Source organism: Lepisosteus oculatus, chromosome 11 (genome assembly GCF_040954835.1).
Source record: "Lepisosteus oculatus isolate fLepOcu1 chromosome 11, fLepOcu1.hap2, whole genome shotgun sequence".
Classification (NCBI taxonomy): Eukaryota; Metazoa; Chordata; class Actinopteri; order Semionotiformes; family Lepisosteidae; genus Lepisosteus; species Lepisosteus oculatus.
In genome coordinates this window covers 39,686,181-39,707,816 of record NC_090706.1, presented here as the reverse complement: position 1 = coordinate 39,707,816, position 21,636 = coordinate 39,686,181, and the positions used below count along the sequence as shown (strand labels likewise).

General features: G+C 47.5%; 1 protein-coding gene and 1 long non-coding RNA gene across 11 annotated transcripts in view; one reads left to right on the top strand and one right to left on the bottom strand.

The window, feature by feature from the left end:
* The window catches only part of fam13b (family with sequence similarity 13 member B), a 62,428-nt gene extending 41,536 nt beyond the window's left edge, over nucleotides 1-20,892 (bottom strand). The window contains exons 1-4 of one of the 10 annotated variants that reach the window (XM_069195291.1): nucleotides 15,758-16,060; nucleotides 15,497-15,563; nucleotides 1,460-1,625; nucleotides 468-648 (exon numbers count right to left, since the gene is read on the bottom strand). In XM_069195291.1, the coding sequence (XP_069051392.1) occupies nucleotides 468-618 (151 nt within the window). In that variant the 5' untranslated portion in view covers nucleotides 619-648; nucleotides 1,460-1,625; nucleotides 15,497-15,563; nucleotides 15,758-16,060. Of the gene's footprint in view, nucleotides 1-467; nucleotides 649-1,459; nucleotides 1,626-4,990; nucleotides 5,366-15,496; nucleotides 15,564-15,757; nucleotides 16,061-17,034; nucleotides 17,419-20,720 lie in introns of those variants that run through there. The other 9 variants (XM_069195290.1, XM_015349778.2, XM_015349780.2 and 6 more) reach the window with 9 other exon arrangements.
* LOC138241665 (uncharacterized) lies at nucleotides 16,177-19,150 on the top strand. The gene is made up of 2 exons (XR_011190917.1): nucleotides 16,177-16,253; nucleotides 16,445-19,150. It is a non-coding gene; the product is annotated as an uncharacterized lncRNA (long non-coding RNA).
* Nucleotides 20,893-21,636: the final 744 nt, after the last annotated feature.

Sequence of the window (21,636 nt, the reverse complement as noted above, 5' to 3'; positions counted from 1 at the left end):
TGATAGGGAAATCCAATGCTACTGCCAGTATTTTCATACAGTACATTTACAAAACCGCATTAATCGAACTAAATGGTTCTTCGATATGACATGGAATATTATAGGCACACATGATGATCCTCCATGATGTATGTTCAGACGCTTGTCAGTGCTGCAGACTGCTGTGTACAGGGAGTACTGTCCTGTAACGTGCTATATGAAAGCCCTGTATAGTCTTTTTTTTTTTTTTTTTTTTTTTTAAGAGTCCATCTCTTTACACAACCAAGTGCCAGTCCTTGGGTATTCCAAGCTAGTTAACTTGCACATCCGTCACGTGTGTGGAGTGAAAGTCAACTCAAAACGCTTAGCAGTTCAACATCACAAGCGTCTGACACCTGGAGCACACCAAACCACCATGCAATGGAAAGGCTTGGGGCACCTCTGCTCCCCCTGCCCGAGCAGCGAAGGGATACGTCTGGGGCACTCACCGTGCTCTTCGATGTACTCCACAATATGTTTGACCAGCAGGGGGACCTCTTGCCCGGGCTGTCCGCTCTGCTGCACCTCCTCGAGGGGAATCCCAAAAACCCTAGTGGTGCTGAGGGAGTCGCTGAGGGAAGGAGAGAGGCTCTTCCTCATAGCTTCCACAGCCAGCCTGGTTCCTTCTGTCTGAGAGACAGAAAGAGGGAGACAGGTCCAATCGCTGAGGTCAGCTCTTGCACCACCGGGTGCTTAGCCCACATGACCACTGGCCACAGGAAGATGAAGAGCACATGTAAGCACAATCGGCGCAAACCCACCCCAGGATGTGCGCAAGTGTCATGTAACCCTGTGAGCTTGCGAAAGCAGCATGTACAAATATCCGACACCTATCAGTGACAGGATCTTACATAGTATCGCCTCAGCTCTCGTGCTGCCTGTCACTGCAGTGTCACCTTATACAAGGGACTAATGTCTCAAGCTCCGTGTACAATAAACCTGGGTGAGTTTTAAACAGACACGCCAGTTGTAAAATGGTCAGCCTACACCACGAGCCGTTTCCTTTGGATCTGGTTTATTTTAAAAGTCTGATCCCTATCCACAGTTTATGTCACAGGGCCAAAGAATTATAAACCCTCATTGTGTACAGCAGAGAGATTTCGTGCACGTTACACGGAAAGACAAAACGCAAACAAACTGAAGATGGATTACATAATTTCCACTTGCAAGGTGTAGGTCAAGGTCACGCACCACACTATTGCCCTCAGCACGACCTCAACTGAAGATGACCCCTTAACGGGACAGGGCTGCATTTTGCGACATCCTCCCCAAATTGTTTGTGCTTGTAGATGCCCGGTCAGGGTATTTAGTGGAGAGTTCTCAATAGTTTGACCACTGAATGCATGACTTGTGTTTATCCTAACTAATCATATATAAACTGACTTTATTCTTTGTTGCAAGAGAAACCGATTATCCATCACAGTTGCACTGAGGAACTAACCTTTGAGCACACAGACACCCAAAAGTACAGCTTATCTCCTGCTCCGATCGCTCTCAGGGAAAAGGCAATCCTTGGTCATCTATGGCTGCTTCAGGTTGTGGCAAAAGATGAGCCTGTAGTTCCTCATTGAAGAACCGCAAATCCCGATCAGGATTCAGTAGTTAATCTGCAAGGGGAAAAAAGAAATATTTTTGAATATCTGAAACTTTTTTTTTTAAGTTAGACAGCGGAGAAGATGACATCAACACCAGAACAGCACCACATGAGTTGTCAAAGTAAAATTTTCAATTATTCCATTTTCAACCATTAACTTCACTAAACTGGTGCCACTAAAAAACAAAACAAAAAAGTGAGACAGAAAGAATACGTCTAAGACCAAAATTCCATCTCTATCACTTCTGCACAAGGAAGATCACTTCAAAACCAGCAATAGCTCAACATGGGAATTCGATTTTCAAAACTTATCCTGTCTGTGACAGTGTAAAACTGCAATGCACCAAGTCAGACTCTTCGCCATCATCATGAAAGAGTAAGATTTTACGTAAGGGTCTTGACAGTGCTGCTTGTACCCTGACAAAAATTAAAGTCAGACTCTCAGATCACCACTCCTCTGCAATCACTGAACACATTACTTTTTTACATTTTTGTAATCTTATACATGTCTTTCTGTACTCTACACTCAGCATACAGTGGTCTGCCCTGTCACAAATCAGGTTAAAAACCATGGGTGACTAAGCTTTTTCTAACTGGACTGCAGTTAATTCTTTGTTCAAAAAAAGGATTTGAACACATCTGAAACTCTGCTGCAGATTACATTTTATAAATATATAAAATCTGACTGATTGCAAGTCTGGAATCACAGCAACAAGTGTTCTCTTTGGATTTCGGTACCTTATTCAAAATTATTATTCATCAAACTCATCAAACTTTCATAATGTTTTTGTTTTATTAGTCCTATGACCACATACACAAGATAACCAGTGATTAATGACCTGGTCTGTTTCATAAATAGATATTTCATAATATCATAAACAGCCATTCAAGGTTTGTATTTTATCGGCTTCGTTAAGACCGCACAAAATGATAATTTTTAGCCAGAAACTACAGCCAGTTCAAATTTTCAAAACAATTCATAGATATAATAACTGACTGAACTCAGAAAACCTTTTCATGCTGGAATTTCCCTCCTTGTACAACATCCTTAAGTTAGTCACAGCACTGCTGATAAAAATGAGCTCTTACAATGACAAAATCCTTTTCTCTCCACCTTCAATCATTACACTTTGTAACCAGCTTTGCCCTCATTATTCCTCCCTCAAAAAAATAGACATCTAAACAAAAAGGAAAAATGCAACTTGAGGTAATTTAGCACACTGATTATTTTCTCCCCCAATCAGCAAAAACATGAGCCATAGACAGAACAGACTGATCGCTGGAGAATTTAGCCTTGCACAAAAGAGCTCTGAAGTCAAACATCTCCATTTATCGCCGTGGCAGATAAATTCTTGGCGGAGACGCCGTAATTAAGCCTACAAAACACCTCGCTGTCTCACCAGCGACACACTACGCCATTTACAGATCACAATGGCGCCCTTTGTGAGGGACAGAGAAAGGGCGGAGCACGAATTCCGCTAGCCCACGGGGTCAGGGAATCGCACGGCAAGGCGGGGGCGGCGCCTTCGAATCGGGCCGGACCCGCTGCCGCAAGACGGCGGCCCTGCCCTGGCTCCGCACCGCCAGCAAGCAAGCTGGTTTACTTGAAGGGCTACAGACATGTGGGGCACGGGACCGAGCCGGAGATCGAAACAAAAAAAAATCAAAACGTGCTGCTGCTGCACGACTGGCGGGGGGCTCATCCCGCTGCACGCGGCCCCCACCCGCCCCTCACACCTGCCCACTACCCCCGACAACACGCTGAAATCAGAACACATGAGCCCGGCACTCATCTTCCGCACTGACAGGGCCGGGGCGCTTGTGTCCCACCGATAAGGCTGCCTTGGTTTTCATTCTTCCGCCTCTCGAAGGCACGCAGGTGCTACGCCGGAAGGAGTGCCGCGGCCCCCCGTCCTGGGAACAGGGCTACCCCTGCGTTTCCGTGCCATCCAACAGCCCCAAGTCCACTTGTGGGAGGGCAGGAGCCTCCTCTGCCCTCCTTCCCCACATCTTCCAATACAGATACTGTACCACTTCCAGTGCTGTCTGGACCTTCATTTCCCAAGGAAAGACAACGAACAGCACTGCCACCACCTCCCGCGCCCAGTTCGGGGTTCTCCCGAGACTTCCTCAGCTGTGCGGCGGAACACTGGATTATTACATGAAACCGCATTTATCAAGGTAAACGATCCCGGCTTTCTGGAATAACCGTAACCCTACCCTCCTCTTCTTTCCACTTCTGGGTTCTCTATTTTCCCCTCTCACAGTCTGCTCATCTGCTCATTTCCATGTGCTGTACCAGGCTGCTCTTTTCCTCTCTCTACAGATCTCCCACTCCCCATCGTCTCCTTTCCTCCAGAGCCCGGCCCCCTTCCGTTTAGCTCCAAAATGCACGGCTCCGGTCTCTGGAAGCCCGAACTCCAGCACGTCTTCCAGGTCTCTTAAAATCGCCAACAGCTGAATCACCCACTTCCGAGAAGTGTGGAGCTGGGCCGGTGCAGCTCCTGACCAGCTCGACCAGATTACGAAGGGCGGGGGTCTGGCTTGCAGACATCGTGGTATCCAGGACTGGAGCAGCGAGCCACAAGTGGGTGCAGGGTTGCAAAAGGAATATCTGTCCCATTAACAGCATTTGGTGGCAAAACCTGTTCTGCAGTGAGCACAACGACTTAACACAACAGGGCTTTTGTTAACTGTCCTTTTCTCCCTTTCACTTTGTCTTCTTTGGTTCATCTTCTGCATAACACTGGTGTAGGCCTACTGGCTAGATCAACCATGTAAACAAGCTGGTTAACAAGTTGTCTGGCTCTCAGATTTACTACACTACCTTTATTTCTGACCCACTCTTCTGGGCCTACGTCGTGCTACGTTTTGATTTCTATTCTGCTGACAAGCTGAGAAAGAGTTAAGAAAACACCCAAATACAAAATAAACAAAAACTCACTTAAGTTCAAGTCGACATTTTCCATATGAGCTGAGAGCACATTTGCCTAAGCTATCAGCTTAAGTTCCCAAAGCCCAGCTTTACAAAGTTATAAAAACATTCAGATGTTGAGAACAACTTATATCTACCCACCATCTCAGACCAGAGCAGCGTGCGGTATCACCCCTCGCTTAACCGAACATTCATTTGGGATATTGAGTCTTTTCCTCCATTTTGCAGTATTTCTTCAGTTTTTCTCGAATTCTCAGATCTCCAGTTTGACAGAGATAAAAGCATGTCAGAATGAAAGCAACAACCTGCCTCAAAGGCCTCCGGTACAGTTTACAGGAGATGCTTGCATCAATGACACAAAATACAACCACGGTCATCTATTTCTGCATCCCTCTGAACAAGGAAGGAAGGACCCAGAGTAGGATGCCGGCAGAGTGACTCACCAAGCTCTCCAATCTCTGCAGCAGAAGATCATCAACCATCTGCTAGAGACCTGAATTACTGAGGTATCGCGCACACAGCAATTCTGAAAACAGAAGCAGGTCTTTTTCTCCGTTTGTCTCGATCCCAAAAGTGCACAACAGCTGCTGGTATAACAACTCATCGTGAACGCAAAACAAAATTCCACAACGGCCTCAGTGCATCAGTCCTCACATGCGCCACTTATATCACACTGAGGAGTCACTCAAATAGTTAATGAGAAAGCAACGTCACGTGCAACACATAGCATACCACTGAAGGACAAAAACTCCTCTGGCAGGAAATCAGCCTTCTGTGTGACAATGACAAACAGCAGATAAAAGACAAGAGCCACCGAATTTCTGCCCTTGACTTTACAGTTATGCCCTGTGGTTTTGTATTATAACTAAAACTGAAAATTAATTATAATTCTTCTGAAGGTAGCTTTGGCTTATTCATAAGCCGGGGGGGGGGGGGGGGGGGGGGAGTAGATTTTGGGAGGGGCTACAGTTGAGCTCATTTTTCTTTTAGATTATTTTGTTGCCCTTTTGAATCTGATAACAGAACACCTGCTTAGTGAGAGCTCCTCTGCGTCACACTGGTGTCAGCCTTGTGGTTGAGATTACATGCCATCAAATGCCTTGACAGCTTTTTAGCAAGGTCTCGCATCGCAAGTTTTCTTATCTTTGCTGAGCTCTTCTTTTCCCCCATGTTGCCCATGTTTCAGGTCCCACGTCTGTCTAACACCCAAGAGTGAAGGTGTCCTTTGCACTGACTTACAATAAACTGCAATCTGTTTAAATGAAGGTCAAGGAAGAACTTTTCAAAAGGCAATCCAAATTGACACAAATGGTCCGACACGATAGAATTGTTCTTTACATAGAGTTTTTTTTCCCCCCCCAAGGCACATGATGAACACATCTGCGAAATGGAAATGTAAACAGCAACTCTAGAAATTAAAATGTTAATAAATTTGCTTGTCCATCTGGAATAAAACGCAAATAACATAAAGCACTATTTTTTTCTGCACATCCGGATATTTGCTTTACTACATAGTAGACTGTAGGGGCTTTAGCATCTGTAGAGCCCATCTACTTGGGCAATGGATTCTGAACTCATTTGAACATACTGACCACAAACGGAAAAGTTACAAGCCTTCGTACAAAAGAATCAGGATTGTTCTATAGAACAGGAAGCAAGACGTCCCAGACCTGGAAATGATCAGAAAACGTTATTTTAGGAGACCAGCTGTTCACCATCAATAAAGAACTGTCCGAAACCCTTACGTAACTAAGATTCTTAGAGTACAATATCACATTGGTCACATTGTCACAGCCGATGATCCAGGAAAATGCCCAATGACTTCTAATGTCTGAATCTGAGACTACCTTCAATCAAACACTGAAGCATAAAACTTTCCAAAATTTTCCAAATTCCAACACTGCGTTCACTTCACAGGACTGATCACGCCAAAGGAGGTAACCCCGATTTGCTTTGGAAGAAGGCTGATGCCCATTATTCCATTTCTGCCTTCAGTTAATTTTATCTCCATTCCTTACACCCTTGGTCCCTGTGGACTGAAGCCAGACTTGTTTGTACTGCCACCGTCTACATGGTCATAATAAATAAGTTAAGGATGTGCCTTCAAATGCAGTTCCTGCCTAAGAGAGAAGAGAGTTCCACAGGTGTCGTCTTCAATCGGCAGAAAGGGACAGGAGATCTTACTTCTTCCAACCTCCTGGGGTCAGGGATGGTGACCAAGAGCAGCAGCCTGTTGTGCTTCACTTCTCTTTTGAAGGGAATTCAGATCTGCAACAGGAAGTGTGACTAACGAGCTGAAGATGAAAAACGAGCGGGCCAGTACACGAATACACAAATTCGTCTGGACTGCTCCTGCTCTTGAAAATCCCCAGATTCCCTACAAGGGGCTGAGAAATCTTGGCATGGGGGAGGGGAAGGGGGAACAGCTGTCCAGACTGGGAGAAAACACTTGCAGGAGCTCTCATCCGCCAGAAGGTGCATGAGACAGATCTTTCTTTCACTTGCTAAACCGGTTGGGAATACGGGACAAGTGCAGAGCTTCTAAATAAACAGTATTGCACGTCTCATTCGCTGACGATATAGTGTACGGTTAACCATACAGAGTTCTGGCTGAGCCCAACAAGAGCGCATTCAGCACAGATAGCGAGGTGCATCGCAGACACCGCTTTGTGGCAAACGTTTTAGGCAGCCATCCAATTTTAGGACGGAAAACCCGGCCTGCGATTCAGACCAAAAGCTCGATTTTGATCTCCGCAGAGGTTAAAAGTTGCCTGAGTTGTCGATCAAGTCGACACTTGGCAGCCACCTAAGTATGTGCGTTTCCTCCTGACGCTGCCTGCAGCGCTCGTTTATAAAAGGAGACGAGAGCAGAAAACAAGAGCCTTGGGCACATGACCTCTTCATGAAGCTCATTAACTCTTTCACAGTACAAGGGTGGCCCAGTGCTTCATGCCAGCTAGCCCTGTCTGCTTTTCTTCTATATTTAATTTCTTATGCCTTTCATATTCTGTCATGCAAGTTCTAGAGTGGCAGGAAAATGATCATTTCACTATTCAGATGGTGTTTTCTGGGACGCATGAACCAGAGATTAACACTGAAGAACACTTGCAAATATCGAATATTTGCATTGATGAACTTGCCTTTCTTGGGGGTGGGGAGGAAATAAAAAAGCCCTTGACAGGTTCCAAATGTCTCCTCCACTCGCAATAATGTATGCAGGATTTGTCTGTCGATTTCTGAAAAGGTTTTTTTTTTTTCAGTCAAGTATCAATTTTCTCTTGATTTCACCGTTTTAACAACTGGCTAGGTCCATAAGCAAGACGTGAATGAAGATCCCCAATCAGATCCTTTTCAAGATCTGCCAAGTAAACTGAATCAGAAGAACTGTTTCATGCAGCTCTAGGGTTTTTGCAGCCATGCTTCAATTGCACTCTCCACACAGATATGCCGGCACTTAACTGTTGACACATATGGGACATTCACAGGGAACATCTGTGCCTCTATTAAGCCATCATGTCCCTTTCACAGAGAAGTATTCCCACTGCCAAGTAGCATCTAGCGCTATTGTGATTTGAGGCACTCCAGTTCATAAATAACAGTATTTTTTAGTAAGGTTATAACCACACTCATGCAACCTGAAGGCTGGTCTTCCAATATAATGCAGCACCACCACATCCATGGGCATTCACCTCCTTGTCAGACTCCTAAGTCAGATACACTTCTACACCATTCTGACTACTGCTTCATTCTTAAAGACGTGCTGACACTAACTTTCCAAAGAAAAGGCAGGAAGAGCTCCTTCTCCAAGCGGCGACGATACCCACTTTGCTACTTCAGAAATGGCACGGCCATGACATCTCGCCCCCACAAGGCAGTTTAATATGGCAGGGAATTCAGAGCAGTCACTGAACTGACATCAACATGTGTTTGAGAGGGGTGTACAGTATTAGCAATTCAGCTCAGACAGGTATTCAATCTTCTTAACAAAAAGTTGCCAGCAAAACCAGATTTTTCGATCACCGAAAAAAAAATCTAAATATCAACTGAAAACATTTTAGCCGCACTGAACAATGATAATCTATTAAAACCTACTTACGGTTCAATGAATCTAGCTAAGCCTGATGGACGTAATTGAATCTCTTTCACTATTTTGCAGGCCCCAAACGAATGACATTAACACTTGCACTGAGCTCCACAGGTTCATCCCAAAGGTTGAGACGTGCAGACAAAGGCAAAGTCGGACTTGGGGGCAGAGGCAAGGAAAAGTGGGATTTGCCGTCTCTCGGTTTCGGCCCCTCTTGCGACAGGTGCTGCTCAGGGTGGAGAGATTTACCAACTCAATCACACTGCAGCGAAAGACATCCAGGCCAGGAAGCAGAGAAGCAAAATCCCAATTAAGACAGAGGGATGAGAGGTAATCCAAGGGGGACACATTCAGCATGTTTCAAGGGCACAGCTCGCACGAGTGTTTCCGAAGCAGGCCTAGTGCAAGGCACACCCCAGGGGCCTAAAGAACGACTCCCACACCTCCTTCCCGCCACCAGCTCGCCGACTCCACCGGGGTAATAAAAAAAAAATACTGTCGGCTTTTTCTAAGCGCCCCAAGACCGGAAGTTGTTGTCCTGTGGCAACATGACGCACAAAGCAAACAGGACAGTAATGCTGCAGACTGACAGCAGAACTACCTCCCGGAAAAAAAAAAGAAAAATGCCTCTAACAAATAGTGAGTTATTGCGCTGTTGATTTTGTGACACTGGTACATTTAAACCACGATGATTTCTGACTTGGTTTTTTTGTTGTCAAGATTGCCCTTTAAGGGGAAGAAAGGAACACAGATTGAGCGTTAATTTTTTTTACTATTCATGATCAATTACTTGTGCTGAATAAAGAGCTTGGCAATATTAAAGATTGAGATTTCGCTTGGTCTTAAAGGAATGCTTGCGACAGTGGAAACAAACTGGTCCACACCTACTGTCTGCTCTCGGTTTGCTGCGCAATTGACTTTTAATCATAGATTTATTAAATAAAAGAACCTGCTCAAGCCATTAGCATTATCTAAGAAGGAAATGAAATCCACTGACAACAAAAGCAGTTGATTCGTGGCACAGTGTTGAATAAGCCATTTTCCTTTTTTCAAGCACTCTGTTAAAAATGCTGATAATCTGCTAAAGCTGTACAAAGAGATATCAAAGGGTCTAGTAAAACTATATCAAAATACAACTACGTATTGTATCTAGTGTTTATCTATTTCACAACACACCATCTTACTGTATTATTTATTCCTGAAAAAGGAATGAATCATAAGCTCTGCGTAATGTTACTGTGCTCTGGGCTCAAAGGATTTTACACTATTGGCATTAGCAACACTCTTCTCGAACAAGAATAAAATACAGAATTAAAGAGCAAAGTACTTTGCTCCACACTTCTGCAACCCTTCAAATATTAATAATATGGATACTTCTAGAAGTTTCTTAAATCGAGAAACAGAATTTCAAAGGGTTTCTTTTAATTTTGTACCAGCGCCTGTTGTAAAACACAAGATGTTAACCTTCACCACACTCAGCAACGTTTCACGCTAAAGTCGTATGTTTTAATAGCACACTTTTAATTTTACTTTCTGGATTGTAAACTTCAATATCAATAAAAGATAGATATAAAAAAGGCAAAAGAGCAGCAGACCAGCTTCCCTAACCAAAACACAAAAAATTAAAGGGCGCCATCCCGGTTTTCCAAATGGTGATTTCTCTCATTCAGATTATTTCAGAGCTTTTATTGTGCATTTGCTTTCACGTGGCAAACCTTAACAATATGCAAGTAACTGGTAACGCTAGACGCCTATGTCAATCCCTCTTCAGGTCGTTTACTCTCCAGTACAGTGCTACTGTACATTTTAAATCGATAAAAAGGGGCTTCTATTTTTCCAGGTTGGACCAGTTAGCCCAACTAATGTAGCCAGCACTGCCCAGTTTAAAGCTGTGGGAACAGGGCAGCAGATGCACACTGGGCCTACAACACGAGGAGGCCAAATGGCAATCTCGTTTCTTTAACTTAACCGCCCTAGCAGCTCCTGACACAGCACAGCTTGTCGGGGGGTCTCTTGCGTTTAATTTTCCTTGGCTTGCTTCTGTTCAGAAACAGGTCTGCATCGTTTTGTTTCCTGCCACACAGTGGGAGGCACGTTTAGCATTGACCTCCACTGCTTCCCTCAGCGTTCTTCGTCTTGAGATCCACAGCTCCCAGAGACACCAAGGGGCACTGCCTCACATCGAAGAGCGGGTTCCGTTTTCTTGCACCGTCCCGTCTGGCGGTTTGGAGACTGAGCTTGGGGGCAGAGAGATCTGTTCCACCTGAACAGTCAAGACAGAGCGGCAAACCCAGAACTTGAACTCCAGGTGTATTACGGCCCCTCTCAGGAACACACACACAATACAGCCACTGCATTTCAGCTGGGAAACATGATAATGCCAGACTTTTCTCATCATTAACTGTGCGCAGCCACCCAGCTCGCTAGGCAGGTTTCAACTTCTCCCCTAACCCAGGACAGTTTTCCTCCAGCACAGTCAACAATGTACACTGACATTCAGGTCTTTGTCTTCAAGATCAAGACTTGGGAGGTTTAATCCAGCTAGAAGAATAATACAAAGATGCAGAATATTACATCACTGGCTGATCCACTTCATTGGATGTTTCCTGCTGAATTTGTATACTGTATAGTATCTTTACTTGTTACTCAATGTCTTTCACAGAAGGCAAATACTGTATATCAAATGACTGCAAAAACACATTACTTGTTACAGATATTAAATATTTAAGATACTGGGTGCTGGACGCCAATATCTCCCAAAAGAGCACAATATTCACCCCAGTGAATGCCTTCGTTTGAGATAATTTACCACAGCATTCCTCGCTGGAGAGCGAGGTTACCTTCTGGTTTTTAGATCAAGCTCTTAAAAAGTGGTACTTTAATTACTGACTCTACCAATATGCATCACATATATTTCCACTTTTATAGTCATTACACCTCTCTGAGGAGTCTGGGATCCCTATAAAATGTGATGGACTGTAGTTGCACCACTGTCATTATTTTGTGGGCCTTGCAGGGTTCAGAACTGCTCGACTTCCTCTCTTACAATTTACCTTCACTTTCACCTGCTTCTGGTTCCTTCTAGCATGTTTTCCCACAAAACCAAGCTTCCTTGAGCGTTTTGCACGTCAACAGTTCATACAGTTCATATTTTTCCAGGGCAAGAAAACGGAGGAAGTGACCTTTTTTACCCCTCTGGTCCAGTAAACATAGCATCCCCGGCTATGTTCAATTATTTTGTTACAATTTCAGGGAAACAATGAATAATCGTTTGCATCTGGTTAATTATTATCATCATCTTCTCTTGGAGAACAGCCCTGCATGCAACATTAAACCCCTGTAATTGTTCTCCCTGCCAGGCTTAGTCTCGTCTTGACTGGAATCTTCTGCCACTGAATCCACCAGCAAATGCTGCCAAACCCTGTGAGCACAATTCAATACAATAGCCTGGGAACCCATGTAACACATTGCACTACCTACCTGGAACATTACTTTCTGGGATAATAGGTCTGGAGACAGTGGCGCAGGACGTGCAAAGTGCTGGCAAGACTCTCTAAACTAAACGGGGACACCACAAGGCCCAGGGACTCACTCCCACGGTACACTGCAGGTCTGTCTCTACCGGTCACGGGGGCATTAGATCTACACCAAAGCTGCTTTACTTAATAAGATACGGCTTTATACTTAAATCAATGCTCTTGAGGTGACAAGGTGTTCGAATAAACTTTATAAACGACAGGAAGTCATGAGGTCCCACTCTGCTCTGCTGGTTGCTAGCAGCTTCATGGTCTAATACCATCCATTCCATGCGGCAGCTTCAGATATATAACTAAAGGGCGGGTTCCAGACCCATAAACCTCTAGAGAAAGATGCACCTCCTGTAATCCATTCTGAATGATAGATTTCCCCTTGGCCCATTTTGATAAGAGACAGACCTTAAAACAACCGACTGGCCTACATTATTCTAGACGGAAGATGTCTTTAAAAGAAGCTGACAGTTCCTTACTTAAATCTATTAACTACCCATCAACCTGAGGACTTAACAACACAGAACTGTTTTCCCATCTGCTGAAAGCCCACAGCAGTCCCCTGATGGATTAAGACAGCGCGAATGCCAACGCAGAAAGTGTCAGAATTACAAATATCTCCTTTCAAATTTTGTGGCAGAGCAAATCAGAAAGACGACAAAAAGCCTACTCTCTCACCCAGTGTGACAATGATGAAAGGCCAAGGCACGTTTAGGAATAAAACCACTTAATACAGAAAAATAGCTAATTAACAGGTTCCTTCACTTAAAATAGTTTATCTGGCTGGCCAGGGCCTGGGAGCTTAAAATAACAGGTCTCAGATTCAACTTTATAAAAAAATAAAAGGAATGTTTTGTATCAGTTTAAAAACATTAAAAAAAACATCAAGAAGGAGCAAGAATAATTATATCACACAATAATTTCTCTCCAAACTATTGGCTTTTCAGCAAAAAAAAAAAATGTTCCTTCTACCAATCCCAGCCTAAGGAAAGTACTATTCCCCACTGCTCTAAGATTACAGACGCTTCAGCTACAGGAACTGGAAGGCAATTTAAAAAGAACACACTGCTGACAGCAGGCTGCTCACAGTTCTGTGCGCTCGTCTTGCCTAGGACACAACACCTTCCGACAGCAGCCACTGCAGAAGCAGTCTTACAGCCCCTAGTAATACAGAATTATCCCGGCAGGTTAGCTAGCAACACAGGGCTTTAACATCACTTTCACATCTTCTCGTGCATCCAAAAAAAAAAAAAAATTGCTAGTGGTCAGCTGCTTTTCTGCATATAACCTTACCTAAAGCGGGGGTGTCAAAATCAGTTCCTGGAGGGGGTGTTGTCCTCCGGTTTTTGTCACAACTGAGCTCTCAGTTGCACAGATAACCCATCCACCCATTTTCTAACCACCTCGTCCACTCCAGGACTGCAGGGGAGAGCTAGAGCCTACTGCATTTTTACTGTTGGGCATTTTCTTTCAGGAATGAACCGCAAAATCTGAAGAAAAACCTTTCAGATATTTAATTAAGAAACCAATTAAGGCAATTATTTGACACATTCGAATTGGCAGCTTAGGTTGGACCAAAAGCCAGAAGACCCCTCCAAGAGCTGATCTGACTCACCTGACCCACAGCACGACTATAATATCCTGGCGCTGAAACGCTGAGGCATGTTCGCATGCACGGAAATCTGTGAATGCTACCTGCACAAACACCGTACTTGTTAAAATTTTCCGATCGAGGCTGTATCGATGACAGAACCTGCCGAAGGCGTTCTGAAGGCTTAAAATGGACAAATCTTTCAAATCCATTTCTACGATACTGGATGAAAAGCTTTTCAGGCAAAGGTACAACAAAAAGAGGTCACTGCCTTTTTTAAACAGCATACGACCATTGCTACCCTTGCACTGGATCAAAAATCGTTCGTTATGGCGAACCAGGTAAGAAGACATTATGCACGACGGCCGTGTGAGACCAACAAGAGCCTGAGATTATGCGTTAGTATTCTTCCCATGTGTACTGTACGAAATGCAAAAACAAGACCTCACCCACCACAATACAACTGTGGCATTATCTTATACCGCAGCAGTTACTAAGATAACTGGGCATTCAAGATCCCACAACACGGGGCTGGCTCACAGGCGAACAGGACATCGGGACAGGCTGCGGAACAGCTGCACTCCTGACAGCACCCTGCTCACGCAACCCTGAGCCCAGGCTGGAGCCAGACACCCGGCTTAGTTTGGAGCAGTTAGGATCACACCCCTTCAAAATAATTCACCTTTTAAAAAAAAAAAAATCAGAACGGCGAAAGACTGGAAGGGCTTTGCGTGGAAAAAATGACCTTTCAGCTACCCAGTTGTCAAAACTGGCCCAGCTGGGGTGTATATATATATAAAAACACATTACTGATACCACACAGGAATAAAACAACAACACTGAATAACCACTGCAAACCCTGCACTTCTTTATCTCGCGAAAAACCACCAACAGGAGAAAGTTAACCAGCTAGTTAAGCGAGGGGTCGCTGAAACCAGGCTGCTGCAGCTGCTGCCGCCGCCTCCTCTGGTGGCAATAAAAGCACAGATGACCCGCTGAAGAGATGAGGAACAGCAGCTTGCAGGCTCGACGCCACGGCCATCTTCGGACATGGGCAGGGCAGGTGTCCCGCTTACACGGAAACGGGGGGCGGCGCCAGGGCCAGGGCCAGCACAAGCGAGCAGCTCTGCTCCTCATGTTAAGTTCAACGTTAGACCAGCGTCGTCGTTTTTGCTTTCGACAAGAGTGAGAAGACGCGTTAAAAAAAAAAAAAACAACAACAGAAAGAGTCGAGCCCTAGGCACTTCAGCACCCAGGACTGCTCGTTTCACACCAGGGTGGCGGTACCACTCTCTAACAAGCTGACCCGCCCCAACAACAAAGTAGACTCGTGTCCAAGAAAAGCCACGACTAACACCAAGATTTTTATTTGTCCGGAGCCCCTAGACCGTCCCCACCAGTCCGTCCTCCGGGTGCGCAGATCTGTGCAGACCCTGATCACCCTCCCGGCTGACAGGACGCCTCGCCAGGGCGGCGACACCCGAAACACCACCGCACCCCACGACTTGCCCCGTCGGTGCAAAACACGCACACAGCCAGGCCAGGCCAGGCCAGGCCAGCCACACAGCGCCCAATGGCCGCGACACGGGACGACATACAGAAGAAGAGAGACGCCCGACCGCCACCCGAGCCAGAGGGGACGCTGGTGAAGCCACACGGTTTAAACACGGTTTCAGCCCTCGGCTGCAGCCGACACACGACACCCCGCCTCTCCCTCTCTCTCTCGGAAAACGAAACGAAACTTAACAGCTCAGGTGCAGCGAGTCGCTTCGCTTATTCGTCTTTCGCCGTGGGCAGAGTCGCGGATTTACGGCCTGTTTTAAAACACAAGCAAAAAAAACAAAAAAAGCGGTCAGCGATCGGCGGTCAACGAGCCGGGGACCGGACCGGACCGGACGCGGGCGAGGGGGTGGGGGTGGATTACGGTGCATGTCAGCGCTACCTGACCGGACACCGCCCCCCGGGCCGGACACACAACACAACACTCAAGCCGGTCGGCTGCACCTACCAGGTCAAGGGCTAGAAGAAATCGGGACGGGAGACCATTCAGAGAAGAAAATATTTTTTTTTTGTTTGTTTTGGTGGTGGTGTTGTTGCCGCTGCTGGCTTTCTGTCACGGCGGACCCGGGCGAACTCGGACTTCTTCTTTCCCGGAGGGAGGATGAGGAAGGAGCTGCGAGACCTCACCTCCCGGACGACGACGGCGCTTGGTCAGTAACGAGCGGAGGGAAACACAAGCGAGGCAAGGGACGGGCGACGGCGGCAGCTTGTCAACTCAGCCCTCCTGTTTACAGCTCGCCGCAGAAAAAAAAAAGAGAGAGAGAGGGAGAAGGAAGGGGGGAGCCTCACGCCCACCAGTCGAGGAGAGAGAGAGAGAGCGCTGCCAGATCCCGCCCCTCCGCTCCGCGCAGGCGCACTTCCTCCCGCAAGCCGTGGGGACAGCCCTACTTCCGCCCACCGCGAGCCGGCGGAGAGCGAGAGGGGCAGGTCGCCGCCGCTCGCGGGTCGGTTGCCCGTCTTTTCTGGAACGTTCGCCGCGCGCGACTCGAGGGAGTGGGGGCGGGGTCTCGAGACGCTCGAGCGCCGACTCCGCGCAGCGCGAGAGAGGGGAGGAGGAGGGACAGTGTCGTTATACCGAAATGTAATAAGAGCGCCGCTGACGGGATTCATTAAACCCCCAGTTTTAATTCGGCAGATTTGAGGAGCAGGAAAAAAAAAACCCAACAACAACAACAACACCACCACCACCAGAAACGTGGATCGGGCTGGCGGGGGTGGACAGCCTCACCCGAGTCCGTTAGAGCTGCCGGTTGGCACCGGCTCGCCTGCTGGCGCTGCCGGGAGGGCAAAGCCGAGCTCTCGGGCGACGCTACGGTGGACAGCGCCCACCTGCTCCCAGGGACCCCGCGTCCTGCGCGACACCGCCAGCGAGCTGTCGATCTAGATGACGGCGATAATGTCATTTCCCGAAAGGCCCGTGCAAACGCTGAATTCATGTTTCCCCCCCGCTGTGTCGTACAGTATGACTGTTAGGAAATGGGCGAGTTTCTCAATAGCAGGCCAGGGGAATACCCCGTTTAAAATCCATGTCTATATCTGATATTTTTCAAGGTAGACATAACATGTTATGACTGCTGTATTTGATCCCACTGTCTCCCTGCGCGCCGTGTTCTGCTGCAGGTGCGGCGTCAGTATCCTGGACCCCAGTGCCACTGCCTGGCCAGGAATAGGCATTAGCACTGTACTGATCACAATGGGAAAGACACCCCACTAGATATCACTTACCAGAGTCGTCAATTTACCGGATTCAGCCCCAAATTGAGCAGGTTAAAAAGATCCCGGAGCGCGCTCGTCCGAGCAGGGCCACTAGGTCTCCAGCTGGGATATGAACTAATTGATTTCAGCTTCCTGTTTCGGGGGAATGTTTGGAAATATTTTTTTTTTTGGTCAGCTCTTAGAAGGTCAAAGGGGATTTGTAACAGATATCATCACGCCTGTAACGGTTCCTGGGTTTCAGAACTGCCCCCTGTTCAGCTGAGCGGCCTGAAGCGTCACCGATTGGTCCCGCAGGCGGAAGTAAACGCCCACTATGGGCGTGTCCGCTACAGGGCCACCCCCATAATGGGCGTGTCGTCTGGTGTGGTCACACCCACCGCGGGCGTGTCTGGCCGCGTCATCACCCAGCTGCCTGTTCAACATCCATTGATCAGCGAGTAAGAGCTGATGAGTCAGAAATAACAGCCGGGCTGTGTAATGTTCTGTGTGCTGGAGTTGGGTGGAAACTTCAACCCTGAAGTTGTAAAAGTTAATCACCAGTACAAATTGGTGCCTGCAAATGATCTGCTTTCTGGTTTCATTTTTTTTCTGCACTCATGTATTGGTTTTAAAAATATTCTAGAGTGCATCGTTTCTGTCAGCTTCAGCATACAGCACTTTATGTATACCGTCCACAACTTGCTCATTCATAATTTGCTCCCTCATTTCTGATTAAACAGCTCTTAAAAGGTGATCAATTGATGGTGGGACCGACACTCCCAGTGAGTCAGAGTTTGTCCTCCTGCTTATGTCCCAGGGATATATTTCAGCTCACACATCTGAGAGAGAGCCCAGTCCTGAAACAGTTCAGTTAGCACAGGGGTCATACTAATGACAAATCCCATTCAGAATTTTTTTTTAAGAGCTGTAAACAGATTTAAAAGAGTGGATCAAATAGAAAAGGGAAACAGATGAGCCTGTGCTTAAGAACTGGCCTGGTGCATAACCGAGAACAGGCAGGAGCCAAGGACCAGGAACAAGAACCACTACACCATGGTGTTTCTGAAATCCACGCCTGGACAATAGCAATGGACAATAGAAACTGGAGAACGGGAGCCATCCAGGGCACAAGTGAGCAATCGGCAGGGCGGGAGCTGCCGGTTCCCGATCTGGGGAATGGGGGGGGGGGTGTAAGGATGGGGTGTCTAACCCTGGCTCTGCAGTGCCGCAGCCCTGCAGAAAGATGCAGAAAGCACGTCAACGCGGCCAAATTAGGTCACAGGTTGATCAAATTTAGCAACGCAGAGCTCAATCTGGAAGGAAAACCAGAAGGTACTGCGGCTGTCCAGCAGCAGGGCTGCAGACCCCTAATGAGGGGAAGTGATAACTGCATTTACTGTACTGTCCACCCCAGGGTGCTTAGGGCCAACCCACTCAAGGCCATCAAACAGCAGTGCAGCAGAAAACACAATCGCGCTCTAAAAGAAGGAAGTTTAGGAGACAGTTGTATTCATTCTTACAGACTGCTGTAACAGCAGGCACGCCCTTTCTCCAACATGCATGAGTGAGGTAGCTACTGGACTGAGCGCTGAACACCATGAGCAAGCCCGCTCTACAACCTTCCAGATCCTCAAAGCATTGTTTTCGGTCGCCCCCACAATGAGTCCGCGGAGGAAAATTATTGTCCGACGACGGTGGAACACGCAGTTCGTCTGCTGTAATGATACCCTGGGCAGGAACCCTGCAATTGTGCCCGGCTAATCTTTTCAAATGACAAAGACGACAGGACGCCACAGCGCTTTGCCTCAGAAGGGGACTCAGAAGACACTGCAGGGGATTCCAGGACCTTAGAGCCTAAGACACCAGGGCCCAGCGTACCCTAAATCCCAAAACACGCCCAGATAATCCCCAGCGGAAATCCTATTACAGTCACAGACGGAATTCCTCAGTACGTGTAGAGCATGGGATGAGCTTCCCATCAGCCCTCGAGGACCAGCGTTCCCTTAACGCTGGAGTGCGAGACGCCCTTTTTTTAGAAGGTAAATCACGGAAAACACAAATTAAAAGCAGGGGCATGTTAAGTTCAACTAACCTACAAACCTTGGGTGTTTTAAGGTAAACATTAAAAAGCAAAAGTGTAGAATTGTTCTTGTATGCTTAATTTTACTGAAAATATAACATAATAAATACATAATTCTCTTTCATTCTGTAGTTACGATATATCTGAGGTTTAATTGTCCTACTTCAGTGATTTTTGATCACTGAAGGCCACTGCCTTAACTGAGCACATCAAACGCTTCATTGAGTGCAATTAAGCACAGCACCAGACACTGTTATGGGTAATCTAGGTCGGACGGTCAACTTGGACACTGACGTCTCTCATTCCGCTGCCCTTTTCAAGTAGCAAATCAAGCACGAGAGAGAACGGTTTTCATCCGCAGTCTGAACAGGAGAAAAAAATAAATTTCTGCAATTCGATGCCCAGCTCTCAGTCCCTGGTGGTTTTATTCTGCCATGTAAGTCAAATGAGAACTGGAGCGACGTTAGCGAAGCATTTAGTTCAACAGCAATGTGACACCCAGGTGGTTCAGAACCCACGCCATTAATTGGCCTTAACACATGCAGTACACGTGTAAACATGACGACTCCATCTGGCCGTTGGCTTGTGTGGTTTAGGAGTTACAGATAAATGTTCAATACTGCTCGTATTAACCTGCGAAAGCTATGGTTATTGTGCATATTATTACCGCAATTAAACCTCGCAGCTCGTAATGGTGTATCTGGTGTACTATGGTGTACTACACTACTTTACGACTCGCATGAAAGCCCGTGAGGAGGAACACGGCCGAGCTCGGCGGCCACTCTTTGCAGGGAGACTAGACCCTACAGCAGAGCCGTGAGTGTATGAGGCTGCCTGTCGGCACTGAACACACACACACACACCAGCCAAGCGAGGGACACCGAGATAACCCACTGGCATCCCGCGCTTGCCAACACCGCGTCCCGTTGCTACGCGCTTAAGGTCACGCAAAACACCCGAGCGGTACGCGTTTCGAGGGGGACGTGTCAGTTAAGGGCGTCGGAGCAGATCGAGATGTAGGGAGAGGCCTGGCAATTCTCTGCTGAAACGGATACTGGCCGAGGAGAATATACAAGCGTGTCTTTAGCCACCGACCCGCTTCCGACTGCGAAACACGGTTTTGTCCCCCCCCATCTCACACGCCAGGTGTGTCGCCCGTCGCCGGGACGAGCCTGCAGGCAGAGACGGAGGCCGGGAGCAGTCATTTCAACATGACAGCGCCTCCCTTCAGTACACAAGAACCCATCGAGGGGAACACGCTGATCGCAGGTCAAGGGCGCTAAAAGAATTACACACACAGTGGGGGGAAGAGGGAGGGGTAAAATATCATTAAAGGTGTTTAAACTCGATTCCCCGGGTTAATAAATGGCTCAACTTCACCGAGATTCACCATTGCACTGTCTATAGTGATGTTTATGCTCTGTGTGGCACGTTACAATTTGTGAAAGAAAGAGATCCTCGCTTCGTTGCTACAGGACGGCGATGGTGAGCGGTCGCCAAAACCTTCAGGGTACGTGAAAACACAGATGCGACACGCCGTCCGCAGCTCCCCGGTGCCCAGGACCCGCTACGAGCCGCCGGTGACCGGCAACACTCGCCTTCCGACCGGGCCGCGCATGCGCGGTGCCCGCCTTACCTGCCCGTCCACGAGAGGCGGGGTGGGGGCTGCCGGGAAGGTCAGTCCGTCTTCCTCGCGGGTGGGGGGGGAGAAACGGTTGCGCGCGGGCACGTGCGCTTCGCCGTCCGGGCGTTTCAGTAGGGCGCCTAAAGCAGAGTGGGACCTCGCGAGCCGCTCGCCGACCAGGAAAACCGCCGCCCGGGAGACTCAGAGCTCCGCCCCCCCCCCAGCCAGTACGGGCTGCGGCCTCGGCCCCGCTGATTGGCTGCTGGCCGGTGCCGGGGGCGTGGCTGGCGGCGCCTTCAGGGTCCTGCAGAGCCGAGCGCGTCTCTGCAGCTCCGCTCAGTCGCCCTCTCGTCCCCCGCCCGGTGCACAGGGCAGCCTCTCGCCAGGGAGTCCAGGGGGACGGGCCCTCTCCAGAGCTCGCCCGCCCCTCCTGGGAAAGGTGGGCGCGTTTAATTTGACACCACTGTGCGGCCCGAAATCTTGCCTTCTATAATAATAATAAACTTTATTTTATATAGCGCCTTTAAAGGTGGCTTCTCAAAGCGCTTTACAGGATGACAATAACAATAAATAAGAAGACTACAACAATAAATAAGAAAATTTCACAAGACAGGACACAATTAAAATTACAACAATACAACAATAACAATAGAGGAGACCGTGGAAGATGGTATTAAGAAGAGCAGAGGGGTGAAGAATGGAACCAGTTAAGTAAAGGCTTTTCTGAAAAGGAGGGTTTTGAGTCTGGATTTGAAGGAGTTTAGAGAAGGTGACTCTCTGATATCCTTGGGCAGAGAGTTCCAGAGCTTGGGGGCATAGCAGGAGAAGGCCCTGTCGCCCATACACTGTAGACGGGCTTGGGGGACAGTAAGGAGGGCAGAATTTGAAGAGCGGAGGTTGCGAGGTGGGGAGTAGGGCGATAAAAGTT